The sequence below is a fragment of the Diaphorina citri genome, unplaced genomic scaffold, assembly GCF_000475195.1.
Source record: "Diaphorina citri unplaced genomic scaffold, Diaci psyllid genome assembly version 1.1 scaffold853, whole genome shotgun sequence".
Classification (NCBI taxonomy): domain Eukaryota; kingdom Metazoa; phylum Arthropoda; class Insecta; order Hemiptera; family Psyllidae; genus Diaphorina; species Diaphorina citri.
This window is the reverse complement of record NW_007378285.1, coordinates 85,200-99,207: the sequence shown is the minus strand read 5'-3', so window position 1 is coordinate 99,207 and position 14,008 is coordinate 85,200. Positions and strand designations below refer to the sequence as shown.

Below are 14,008 nucleotides of genomic sequence, written 5' to 3'. Positions count from 1 at the left end.
GGTATGGAGTTTGATATTCATACGCGACTTGAAAAAGTTCACACTGGATAAATGTTCACGCAACTTCAAACTTCAGAAATATTAATGTTCTTAAAGAACGGCATACAGTACCCATCTATCCGGGAACAAACAATGTTCCTAAGGATAGGATTATTTTTTATTTTTAGGTCAAATTTGCACGCCTCAAGTCCCGAGGTCAATATCTAATGGGTTTTAAACTACTTTGTGAGTACAACAAGTCCTTTTTATGGCGAGGACCAAAATCCGAGTTTAAACTTATTCTAATTTGAACTCTTGGATTAAGCAATTTGATTGAAAAGGTTTAAAACAAGCAATCAGATTTCCTAATCCAAGCAAGAGGTAAACTTGAATAAAGTTTGATAAAAAAAAAAATTCCGATTTTCTGGCGATAAGTAACTTCTGATTTTCCTGTAGGATGCCTAGTTGACTTGTCGGTGTAATTTAACAATATATCGGGAACGGTACAAGCTAGAGACTTGAAATTTGGTATGTAGTTCACAAATGTGACAAAAGGATGCAAAACAAAACGTTTGGTTAAGATGGTTGCTGCGCTTGGCGGTATTATGACCGCTTTTGGACAGATTTCGACCGTTTTTTGGCGGTTTTCAGCTGGACCAAATCTCTGTATAGCAAATTTCATACTACTTCAAATGATACAATACCCAATTCTTGAATAGTAGAACCTATAGCTGAAGTAATGCCAGTAATGGCCATTGGAGCTTGATCATGTTGAACTTCAGTATGACATCATATTTTGAGGTAAGAATTCCAAGGTGGACCAAATCTCTGTATAGCAAATTTCATACTACTTCAAATGATACAATACCCAATTCTTGAATAGTAGAACCTATAGCTGAAGTAATGGCAATTGGAGCTTGATCATGTTGAACTTCAGTATGACATCATATTTTGAGGTAAGAATTCCAAGGTGAACCAAATCCCTGTATAGCAAATTTCACACTACTTCAAATGATACAGTACCCTTCAAATGTTGCTGAAGTAATGCCAGTAATGGCCATTGGAGCTTGATCATGTTGAACTTCAGTATGACATCATATTTTGAGGTAAGAATTCCAAGGTGAACCAAATCTCTGTATAGCAAATTGCATACTACTTCAAATGATACAATACCCAATTCTTGAATAGGACAAATTATAACTGAAGTAATGGACATTGGAGCTTTATTATGATAAACTTCCACATAACATATTTTGAGGTAAGAATTCCAATATCCAGGTGGACCAAATCCCTGTATAGCAAATTTCATACCACTTCAAATGATACAGGACCCAATTCTTGAATAGAACAACCTATAGCTGAAGTAATGGACCACGATAATGTTTAACTTCAGCAACATATTTTGAGGTAAATAATTAAGTTAGCCTTTTTACAGTCCTCATTTTTAAAGCTTTTTTGGAAAAGATTGTACCTTTATTCAGTTAGCCTAATCAAGGTTTGAAGAGTAGGTAGCCGCGCGATGCTGTCTAAAAATACAAACGTATGAAAATGATAAGAGACCTTCCACACTGTTGGGTTGGTCCTAGGAGACGCGCTACTCCAGTATGAGAGGACTCTATCATGTTCATAGGTTTGGATTTTCAGGTGACATCGCACGACTTCGCGCTACTAAAAGTCATTTGACGTGCCAGCCTACTTGGCTTAGTTGGTAGTGCGTCTGCCTTGTAAGCGCCGCTCGCCTGGTAAACAGGAGGGCGGGGGTTCAATCCCAGCCGAGGTATGGAAATTTATCCTCAATATAATGGAGAATTTGACCACAATAATAGTAGTAGCCTACTGCTGGAGTAAAGGGACTTTTCAGTCCTATGCGAGCAGTATAAATCGCTGGAGTAAAGGGACTTATCAGTCCTATGCGAGCAGTATAAATAAGCACTATTATTATTATATAATAGTAGTAGCCTACTGCTGGAGTAAAGGGACTTTTCAGTCCTATGCGAGCAGTATAAATAAGCACTATTATTATCTATTATTACCCAATTCTTGAATAGGACAACCTATAGCTGAAGTAATGGACCACGATAATGTTTAACTTCAACAACATATTTTGAGGTAAGAATTAAGTTAGCCTTTTTACAGTCCTCATTTTTAAAGCTTTTTTGGAAAAGATTGTACCTTTATTCAGTTAGCCCCTGTCAGCTCCCATGGCGTAGTGGTCACTGCGCTCGCCTTGCACGCGGGAGACCCGGGTTCGATTCCCGGCGGGGTCAAGAAATTTGTATCATGCATATTATTGATTCCGTGACTGGCTGTTGCGGGGCCCTAAGCGCTGAGCCGCGGGTTCGATTCCCGCCCGGGGCGGATTTTATCCTGATGGGATAATGTTCGTTCTCGGAACGGCTGGCTTTTGACGACGCTTTTACAGTGCGGCAGACCTCATTTTGAAGGTAGCGTGCCTGCATTGTAAGTGCTAGGTCGTGGGTTCGATTCTTGCCCAGGGCAAACTTTATCCTCAACAAGTTCTTTCTCGAAATGGCTGGTTTTCTCCTATCATGTCCTTCTTTCATTTCGGGATGATAAGACCTCAATAGGTACAGGTCCCTCTATCAAACCCCTGAAATTTAAAAAAAGAGATAATAATATTGTTGTTTTCAAATGCTCGGAGTTGACTATTAGGTCAATTTCCATGGATAATAATAATAAAATCTTATTTGAATAAACTGTGCTGGTTGGACGTAATTATGGACTGTGTCCTTGGTAATATCTATAATTTATTCATTTTTTTTGCTTTTTACTGACGAAACTGGAGCTTTAACGAAAACCGGTTTATAATTCTTTGCTTTATTGGACTACTGACAATATTACAAGTAGTGTCATATAGATTGACGTTTTTGCCTCCTGTAGGTAATACAGGTAAAGATAGATATACCTATCATATGTTGGACATCATCACTATTTTGCCCAATCAGTATGAGAAAAAGACCACTTTTCATGTCTGTGGACTTCTTTATGGCTTAATGGATTATTTGCTATCCGTTCCCAAAAATGGGGTACCTATTGTAGATATGTAGTTGATACAAGGGGATAACTGAGCGAATTAAATTCTATTGAATCATTAAGAGGGTCCGGGGTAGAGCAACTAGTTTGTTTTGTTACGTCAGGAATCTCGCATTTTTTACGTCAGGAATTTCGCATTTTTTACGTCATAGGAAGCCAGCCCAGTTAGCTTGGAGCATAGCGTACTAGCGCGTCTGCCTTGTAAGCGCTAGATCGTGGGTTCGATTCCCGCCCGGGCCTAAACAGATAAAGTTCGTTCTCAGAACGCCTTTTTCTCTCTTCTATACGGTTCTTTTTCTCTCTTCGCTTTTGGGACGATAAGATCTTGGCAGTTACATTACCTTCCATCAAATCTCTACAAAAAAAGACAATTTTCCTTGGGCGTTGTCCCAACCCACGCCCTCCTGATCACTAGGCGAGCGTCTTGACCACTACACCACGGGATGAATAACTACAAGTTACCACCCCTGAAATATGTATTTTCCTCATTGTCAGTAATAATTGTACTGGGAAATAATGGTTTTATATCGATTTTTTTAATGCTTTTGTATGGTTCAGTTGATGATAAAGAGAGGTTCATCTAATGAGTGCAGTTGACCAAAGCAGTGAACCTGAACTAGATAAAGAGAATAAGGAACTAGGAACCTTGTAACAAATACAAGATTATTTAATGTTAATGTCTTGGTGATAATGATAGTGATAGTGGTGATAATAATGATAGTAATGGTCATAATAATGATACTGATAGTGATGATAATGATGAATAATAATGATTAGTTGAATATCACAAGAGAAAAGCATGCTTCCAATCACGTGATTTATTGATTTCCAGTGATCCAGCGGCTACCAAACTGGGTAGATAAGAACTTTTTTGGAAAAAAATAGTTTAGTAACCAGCAGTAGTTACTAATCTAGAGATTCTTGGTTAGTGAATCTTGGTTTTAGTCACTTTTTTCGTCCATAAAATCCAAAAAAGATATTTGTTCACATTAAAAAAAAAAGACCGAAATTTTTGACCAAGAAAAAAGTCAGCTCTGATAGAGGGAATTGTAAGTGCTAAGGTCTAATACTCCTGAAAGCAAAGAGAGAAAGAAGACAGGATAGGAGAAAACTTGGTCCATGTCTCGATTGCCCAGATGGTCACCCATCCGGATATTAACAACGCACAACGTTGCTTAACTTCAGTGATCCATAGTTAACTGGTGCAATCTGATGCATTGAACGTGTTATCACTATCACTGCTGGTGTTAGTTCCTTCACTGATCCATAACACAAAGTTGTTATGTAAGGCCAGCCACTCACCATCAGGTAGACCTGACAGGCAGACCTGATCTACCTGATACCTGATGAGCACACACAAAAAAAAAAAAAAAAAAAAAAATGACCGAAATTTTTGACCAAGAAAAAAAATCAGCTCTGATAGAGGGAATTGTAAGTGCTAAGGTCTAATCCTCCTGAAAGCGAAGAGGGAAAGAAGACAGGATAGGAGAAGACTTGGTACATATCTCGATTGCCCAGGTGGTCACTCATCCGGATATTAACAACGCACAACGTTGCTTAACTTCAGTGATCCATAGTTAACTGGTGCAATCTGATCACTGATGCATTAAAAAAAAAAAAAAAAAAATGACCGAAATTTTTGACCAAGAAAAAAAAATCAGCTCTGATAGAGGGAATTGGAAGTGCTAAGGTCTAATCCTCCTGAAAGCGAAGAGGGAAAGAAGACAGGATAGGAGAAAACTTGGTACATATCTCGATTGCCCAGATAGTCACTCATCCGGATATTAACAACGCGCAACGTTGCTTAACTTCAGTGATCCATAGTTAACTGGTGCAATCTGATGCATTGAACGTGTTATCACTATCGCTGCTGGTGTTAGTTCCTTCACTGATCCATAACACAAAGTTGTAATGGAAGGCCAGCCACTCACCATCAGGTAGACCTGACAGGCGGACCTGATCAGGTGTACCTGATCTACCTGATGCCTGATGAGCACACACATCGAGTGACGCAAAGTCTTGTTTGTTCATTAAGACCATCACGGGAGATTGAACTAACAAAACAACAATCATGAACTAACAAACATGATTAATGACGACAGACAAGAACAACTAGCTCGTCCTGTTTAAGTCACAACATCAGTACGTATGTACCAATATGGACCTTTCTTCTAAAGTTGAACGATATTGTGAAAAAAGGGGAAGCCCGTCTGCTTTGTGAGCGCTAGGTCACCGGTTCGATTCGCGCCGGGAGCGAACTTTATCCAAATGAGGGTTCGTTCTGGGAACAGCTGGTTTTCTTCTATCCTGTCCTATATCTCTCTTCAACAAATGCTCTTCGTGAGGTAAGCTTTCAGCCAAGTGGTGAGGTATAAAATCCCAAAGTGATCTTAGCAGTAGAAAGGCTGCTGCCTCTTACGTCCTAAAAGGGGGGAAAAATCTACGTTTCGACCAGTTCTAACCACGAATTTGTTATAATCATAGCCCTTCCCACTTCCTCTAATCAGAAGACAGGGGGAAAAATTCGGCTTTTTAGTCCGTCCTTCCTTTATTATTACAATAGTAATAAAAAGGTATAAGGGACGGACTATTGTATTCGCTTTGGTGTCTGTCACTCTGTCGGTCTGTCAGTCTGTCCCCATAGAAGGACTTATCCAAACCTGATCGACCTATATATCAAATTAAAGGTCTTTTTACCAGGATCACGGAAATGGTGGTGCAAATTTTGTCCAGAAAACCATGAAGCCAAAAATCCAAAAAAACTGGTTTTTGCGGGATTTTTTCACATTTTCTCACACAAATGAGCTCTGATCTTGAAATTTGTCGCGACACGTGTTTTGGCACTAAAAACTGACCATCGAAAATTTGACCCGATTACATTACTTTCCTTCCTATAGGATAAGGAAAGTAAAAATGGCGACTCTATCGTTAACCGCAGTCTAGAGCGTGATTTAGTATGGCAATAAGAGGGGAAACGTAAACCGTGTAGGGACCAAGAGTGTGCTAAGTTCCACGAATCGAATCTCTATTGCTCATTTTTGCCTGTTGTGTGACTTGTGTGGCCAGTTAACCCTTTTCGTTTCCTTGTGGCAGTGGTGGATAGAAGGGTTGACAGGGCTGGCAATAGCCTTCAGGGCCGGGAGGGCCCCGGGGGCCCACGGGTCCTGGAAATCCGGGTTCTCCCCTCTCTCCCTGTCGGCCTGGGATACCTATGCCAGGGGGGCCTGTGAACACAAACATAGAGAGGTCATATTTAGAGAGATAGCAGGGCCGTATTTAAGGGGGGTCCTGCCATCGGATGTCTATGGAAAAAAAGGCCATTTTAACTACTGTCTTCTATTGAAAAAAAGAGAGAAAAAATGAACCTTCCTTTTTAGAGAATTTTCTTTTTCAGGACTGAAAAGTTCCTTTACTCCAGCAGTAAGCACTGTAGGCAGGCTACTACTATTATTGTGGTCAAATTAGGTATTGGACATGAAATTCCATACCTCGGCTGGAATTGAACCCACGTCCTCCTGTTTACCAGGCAAGCGTATAAAATAAAACTGGAAAGATATAGAATGATCATACCTGGAGGGCCTTCCGCTCCGGGTGGGCCTTCATATCCTACCCCATCCTGGCCAGGCTCTCCCTTGTCCCCTTTCTCTCCTCGTGTCCCGTCCATGCCAGGCTGACCCTGAGGTCCCGGTAGCCCCGGATAGCCTCTGTCTCCTGGAACGCCAGGAGTTCCCGGTTCCCCTGGAAATAAGAATAGACAGGCTGTGTCCACACATAGTCGACTTCGTCAACTGAAACCGTACACTACCTCGTGAACATAGATTCACCTCGTCGATCGAGGGTCGACTATGTGGACACAGCTGAAGAGTGCAAACACTGCATCAGACGCTAGTCAGTATGAAACCCCACCGAATTTTCTTTTATAAAAATTCCTCCGCAAGGACAGTTCGCGTGGAGGGTAGTACATCTGCTTTGTAAACGCTAGGTCGCGAGATCGATTTCCGCCCGGGGATATTTTTTTTTCGCTTTCGTGTCTATAAGACCTTCAAAGTTACAGTTCCCTCTATCAAACCTCTCAAGGAAAGAACCCCCCAGAGAACCGAAAACCTTTTGGAAGGAAATGGCTCACCTGGAAGGCCGGGTGGCCCAGGTTTTCCCGGCTTGGATTTCCCTGGCGGGCCGGCAGGTCCTGGTGGACCCACCAGACTGGCTGTCAAGTCCGCCAGATGCTCTGTAACAGGGAGGAGGAAAAAACATAGGGATAAAATTTAAGGCCAGCCACTCACTATCAGGTAGACCTGACGACAGGTTCACCTGATCAGATCCACCTGACAGTGTGTGAGTTCACCAGGTGTCAGGTATACCTGATCAGTTGACCTATTTACGAGATATTCCGATATCTTACCTTTGATCATAGCGCCACACATATCTCGTATTTCATGCTCACGCAAATAAGGCTCAGCCTGAAAGAAGGTCAAAGAAAAATAATACCAGTGAGATTTGTGAGATTTATTTACTGTCAAGTTATGAAAAGTCATGTTTTGCTCTCGGTATTTTCCCCTCTTGAAGCTCGTTTAACCTCTCTTGGCGTGATAGCGAACCGTTGCGTTGGCTGCCACGGGACACTACGTATTTTAACTGACAGCATAGAATATGCTTTGGGAGCAACGTGTTGTTGGAGTTGACAAATTGACCTCAGAGTTCAGTTTTCCGAAAGGAAGAGAAAAGAAAAACGGACTCACTCACCAGTTGGTCTGGTCTGGTTTCCCTCATCACCAACTGATTCCTCTACCAAATCAATCGTGTCCGTTGTATTGGCGGCATTGTCGATTGTATTGGCGGCATTGTTGATTGTATTGGCGGCATTGTCGGCAGTCACCAAGGTGGCAATGTCGTTATCATCCTGACCCGAGGATGTTCCCAAGATGACAGAAATGATGATCGGGAGGAGACGAGTCCTGAAAATGGACCAAAGAAAACAAGTAGTACAGTCGAACCTCGTCTAAGTGGGAAACCTGGATAACTGAGAAAAAAATCGTGGTCCCTTCATGGCAACCTCTCTAAGTAGGACACTTTTTTAACTGGGAAACCTGGATAAGTGGGAAAAACTTGTCGGTCCCTTGGATTCCCACTTACTTAGACAGGTTCGACTGTAGGTAGTTCAGTGAGGTGTTGAATTTACAGCTCGCTCACTGCATGAATTTTCTTCGTTCGATGTTACAATTTTTCGAATTTTTCTTTGTAGGAACAATACGTTTCGTACCGCGTGAACGTGCTCCAACAGCACACGATTTTTTTTCTTCTTTTTTTTACAGACCACGGTGTCACAGATCTGGATCTGTCAGACGGTCTGCGGTCTGAGCGTGAATGGCGGGCACAATAGACAAACTAAATGCACAATCAACAAATTAATCTTGCTTGGACCTTGCTTTCGTCGTTCAATAATACCTTACCAGATAGGTTGCATGACTTTCGGATGTCACATTTAGAGTTGACGCGATTTTACAAAAACGACTTTCGAAAGAATAATAAGAAATCACAAAAACATCGATCGGTTCTAATAGAATAAGTACCGTTCTTAGCTTTCTCTTCTATTTTTATCTTTTCCACCACGCAAACAAATTTCAAAGAAAAAACCCCACTGCCAACTTCCAAGATGTCCCTAAACGCTAAACCAGTCGGAATGGCTGGCTTTCTCCTATCCTGTCTTCCTTCTCTCTTCGATTTCGGGACGATAAGACCATAGCAGTTACAGTAAACCTCTTCAAAAAAAAAAACTTGCTTGGACCTTGCTTTCGTCGTTCAATAATACCTTACCAGATAGGTTGCATGACTTTCGGATGTCACATTTAGAGTTGACGCGATTTTACAAAAACGACTTTCGAAAGAATAATAAGAAATCACAAAAACATCGATCGGTTCTAATAGAATAAGTACCGTTCTTAGCTTTCTCTTCTATTTTTATCTTTTCCGCTAAGCAAAGTTCACCAACTTGAAAAAAAAAAAAAATTCTGCCAACTTCCAAGATGTCCCTAAGAGCTAAACCAGAGATTGGACTAAGGAATCAGCACAAATCACTCGAACTAAAATCGGACTGCCATTCGACTACCAAGGATCGTCAGAACAATGGATTTATTGTACGGATTAATTATTGGCAATTAAATAAATTAGCAAGTACAATGAAATCAAACACAAGAAGTCATTCCGAATGATATTTGACATTAGGAAACTTGGAATTGATATGGAGCGCTTGTCTTGGTTGTTTGTAGAGTTCGTGTGATATACTTCCAAGTTCCCAAGAAACCCTTGGTGGTTATTCCAATATGCGCTTTGGGAGGGATTCCGTAAAAGCTTTTAACCCCTTGGGGGGTAGTTGCTCCTTCACCTAGCCTCAGGTGAGCTTTTCGTGTATGGACCAAGAAGGAAAGAAGGAATGAAATTTGAAAAAAAAAAATAATAATAATAATAATAATAATATATAATAATAATAATAATAATAATAATAATAATAATAATAATAATATAATAATACATAAATAATAATAATAATTAATAATATAATAGATATAAAAGGAATAATAATAATAATAATAATAATAGAAATAAAAGGAGGTCTTTTAGAGGAAACTGTAACTGCCTGAATGGTTCCGAATGTCGTCTTTTGTAATGCAGCGAAAAGAGCAGGAAGACAGGATAGGAGAAAGCCAGCCGTTCCGAGAACGAACCTTATCTAAGGACCAAGTTCTCCCCGGGCGTTAATGGAACTCGCGACTTAGCGCTTACAAGGCGCGTTACCCTCCAATCTCAGTAACAGCTACTAAGGTCTTATAGTCCCGAAAGGAAAGAGGGAGGGAAAACAGGATAGGAGAAAGCCAGCCGTTCCGAGAAGGAACCTTTCTGTTGAGGATGAAATTCGCCCCCTGACGGAATTCGAACCCGCGACCTAGCGCTTCCATCCAGTATTGTGTTAATATCTGCGGTAGTTAATTTCTAATTCCTTTCAATTAACCGCAACGGATCAAGGATTATGGGTGAAGACATGTGATCTATTAGAACTGTCAGAGGTCAAAGTTGACGTATCATCAGTAGAGGAAGTTCTAAGATATAGGTCACTTATCTATATAGAGTCCAATGACCGCAGTTAGGCCGGCCACTCACCCTACTCTTTCTGGGTGAGAGTCAGGATCCGGGTACCTTGTCGCCAAACCCCCGTCACCAAGAATCTTAGAGAGTATAATATACACTGTGACGTATGAGGTTCATATGATTGTCGCCGGATTGCGGGTAAAACACCAACGTTATGCATGCCACTCATGATACATTCTGTGAGTGGTAGAAAAATTGAGGTCTCTCAGACTGTCTGATGTCTAGGTCTGAAGTTTTTCCCACCACTCGTTCTGACTGTCTGTTTTTTTTTACTTCGACAGACCGGTCGTCTGTCGAAGTAAAAAAAATCAAGAATACTTATTATCTTATTAAGAGCCGAGATATCTGGTGTGTGTATACGGAGACAGAAATACAGAATGCTAAAACTCATCATTGAAGGAAAGATTCAGGGAAGAAGAGGACGAGGAAGAAGAAGAAAATCATGGACGAGCAATCTGCGGAAATGGTTCGAATGTACAACCAGTACAACAGGAGAAATATTCCAGACTGTCAAGGACAAGGAGCGAATAGCCATGAAAATATTCAACCTCCGATAGGAGAGGAACCAGAAGAAGAAGATACGGAGCTAAGGCTCACAAGTCCACATACCTACAACTGTTCTTACTAAGAACAAGTATAGTAGGTATTAGGTAAGTACCTATGTACCTACAATGGAGCAGTTGCAAATGGGTAAAAATTATTAATAAATGGTCGATTCCTACGTACCTATAAGGTAGTGAAAAATCCAAATCTGAGGTCAAAACTCCGAAAAAATAACTGTAAAAGGTCGAAAATTCAATTTTCATTTTCCGTTCTAATGAAGAAATACAAACAACTTTCTAATTCATTATTATTAGAAAAAAATTACCAAAAACGAGATATTCTCGAAATACAAACAACTTTCTAATTCATTATTATTAGAAAAAAATTACCAAAAACGAGATATTCTCAAAAAACTCTTTTTTTAGCCGCCAATTTGAAACGGGATCGACCGTTACGGGATTACAGTACATCCTAAAGAAAAAGTGTAAATGTATGAAATGTAGGAAAGAAAAAAACAAACAACTTTCTAATCTATTGTTATTAGAAAAAAATTAGCTGAAAAGAGATATTATGAGAAAACCTCTTTTATGGCCGCCATGTTCGAAAAACCCTTACGGTACGGGATTACGGTACATCCTGGAAAAAAAGTGTAAAAATATAAAATGTAGAAGGGTCACAGGTTCGAGGATTGTTATTTACATGTATAAGATAGTCGTAGGGAGATTTTGCATTTCCCGATAGCCAGAATGATTATCCAATCCGTGAAGGCGAAATCCTTCCTCTACCAAAGGATTGGTTTGGCCGTCCAGCGCGGGAATGGGGCAAGTGTGGAGGGAACCTTCCCAGCTGGAGACAGATTTGACGAGGTGTTTGGCTTGTAATCTTAAATTACTATGTTTTTCTGTGGTTTATTATCCAATTCCATTTTCGATAAGTTTAACCAAGAAACCAAGGTGGAATAACCTGTACTAAACCATTGGAAATTCAAGATGGCGCATTCCCAACCATCGAAGGTCTAGGTGTTCCCAGTTTTCCATTACTGAAAGGAAATTGTACTGACCTCAGTCACCCCCCCCCCCATGAGTTGAGTTTTTGCGTCCCGCCAAATCTCTACCTTGGTCTCTTGCGGCCCTCGGGTGCCCTAAGGTTGGACAACCCTGATATAGGTTGTGGTTATGTACAAACTGGGTTAAGCTCTGCTAGGATAATAATAATAATAATAAAATGATCCAAGTACCTATATAGTAGTATATAGCCTAACCCAATACACATATTAAATTAAACACTAACTGTCTTACAAGGTTGAACAACCCTGTATTTTACTATTTTATTATTATCTAGAAATTAATGTACCAAAGGTTTTTTTTTTTACAAAAGCCACACCCCTTTTTTTTTTTTTTTTTTTTTTTGAAATTTCCCAAAGTTTTTTTTTTTTTTTTTTTTTTTTTACCAAAGCCACCAAAGGCAATGTTTTTTTATCAAGCTCTTTTGGCAACACTGTTCAGTCCAGCTCATTTGCAAAATTTGGTGTGCAAAACATTTCCAATAGGTATTTTCAAAGTCCCAATAGAAATAAATAAGATCTCAAAGGATAATCTCTGATAGGTAAGTACCTGCATGCTTACTTTAAGAACCTTGTGAAATCAACGGATAGGTTTATTCACTATAGCCAAAGGTTTTGATAAATTTATTTAGAAAGGATAAATCAGAAGGGTACCTAGGTACTCATCAACCATCAAATTTCCTACTGTGGGTATTTTGTAGTTTCAAATGTCTTACCTCCAAGTCTAAAATAAACTTACTTTCATCATTGGAAATTGTAGGAAGATTTTTAAACCAAATGGATTAGGGAATCCTTTTCGTCCAACTTCCTTATCAGTAGGTATCCTTATCACTTGTTTTATCCTTAACCTGTGAGAATATCAGGTTTTAGCTAAGAAGATTTCACACTCTGTTCTTTCAAATATTCCAGATTCCAAATAAGATTTCCTTAGGTTTTAACCATCAAATCACAGTCCTAATGAAACTTTTTGATAAGAAAAAGAAAATGTACTGATCTACTGATAAGTGATAAGGCTGATCCTCAGGTCTACAGTCCTTTTCACTTTCAGATTTTTACTTTTCACTCTTTTCAAAATTTTCAAATTTTCCCTGAACTGTAGAACTGGGCCTCACTTCACAACCCACGGAGGTGAAAATGTACTGGATTCTGTCCATAGGTACTCGAATAGTCGAAAAGTGAGTATGATTATGAGTTCCTATTTATGCGCAGATTAGGTAGGTACTGTGAAACAAGTGTGCTAGTAATGAAAACGCATTTTACAGGTAGGTATTTGAACAAAAAAAGGTAGGTATTTAAAAATATTATTTTTTGACTCTTCTAAAAAACGCCAAACATCACACTATGATAAATATTGGTACCTAATAAAAAAAAAACACCAACCTAAAATTAAAGCATCAGTTTTTAATACAGTTCTTTTTTCGTCTCGAAATGGAAGAGAAGTGGACAGGATAGTAAGAGATAACTATCTAGTCAGCCGTTAGGATAAAGTCAGCTCCGTGGGTATCGAACCCGTGACATAGAGCTTACAAGGCAGCTGCTCTACTCTCCGAACTAACGACTCTGAACTTAGGAGGGCTACAAATATTTTTGTCTTCCAACAAATAAATGAATTAGTCCCAAACTTTATCCCTATATTTCTCTTTTTAGCCCACCTAAAGGCTTAAGTGTAGGGACCAAGAGTGTGCTAAGTTCCACGAATCGATCCCTCTTGCTCATTTTTGCCTGTATGGCTCGTTAACCCTTTTCGTTCATGTTCTTGACAATCGATGAACAATCGGACCTGATAGTTGGACACTGAGAGTTGCACCTTGTGCCAGTTGTGATCGAATAGCTAAAAAGAGGACAATAAACACCAAATTAAACACAAGGCGTTTATTAAATAAATTGGGGCTAAAGGGTTTAATAAAAGAAATTGGGGAGCGTCTCATAGAATGTACGGGACACAGAAGAGCCGCTACTTTCCTCACACAAAGGATATCCCTCGCTCTTCAGCAGAGAAATTTGGTAGGGGTCATGAAAACTTTGCCAAGTTCTTCAAATTTAGAAGAGATTTTTTATGTCATCCAGTTTTAAAAATAAATTTGGATACTTTGATTATGAGACACCAAATGTTACCAAACAGTTCAAAATACATTGATATAGTGATATACAGATACACACTTCCCTTACCCTTATGCCGGGCACCGGCCACTCATGCGCAGAACTTCGGAACGTATGTGGCGGGAA

General features: G+C 39.8%; 1 protein-coding gene across 1 annotated transcript; it reads right to left on the bottom strand.

Moving 5' to 3' along the window:
- Positions 1 to 5,910: 5,910 nt before the first annotated feature.
- Positions 5,911 to 7,803, bottom strand: LOC103512572 (collagen alpha-3(IX) chain-like). The gene is made up of 5 exons (XM_026826002.1): positions 7,777 to 7,803; positions 7,436 to 7,493; positions 7,160 to 7,261; positions 6,604 to 6,771; positions 5,911 to 6,257 (listed from the first exon to the last, which is right to left on the bottom strand). The coding sequence occupies exons 1-5, from the start codon at positions 7,801 to 7,803 to the stop codon at positions 6,100 to 6,102; spliced, it is 513 nt and encodes a 170-aa protein (XP_026681803.1). The 3' UTR covers positions 5,911 to 6,099.
- Between the last annotated feature and the right edge of the window lie 6,205 nt (positions 7,804 to 14,008).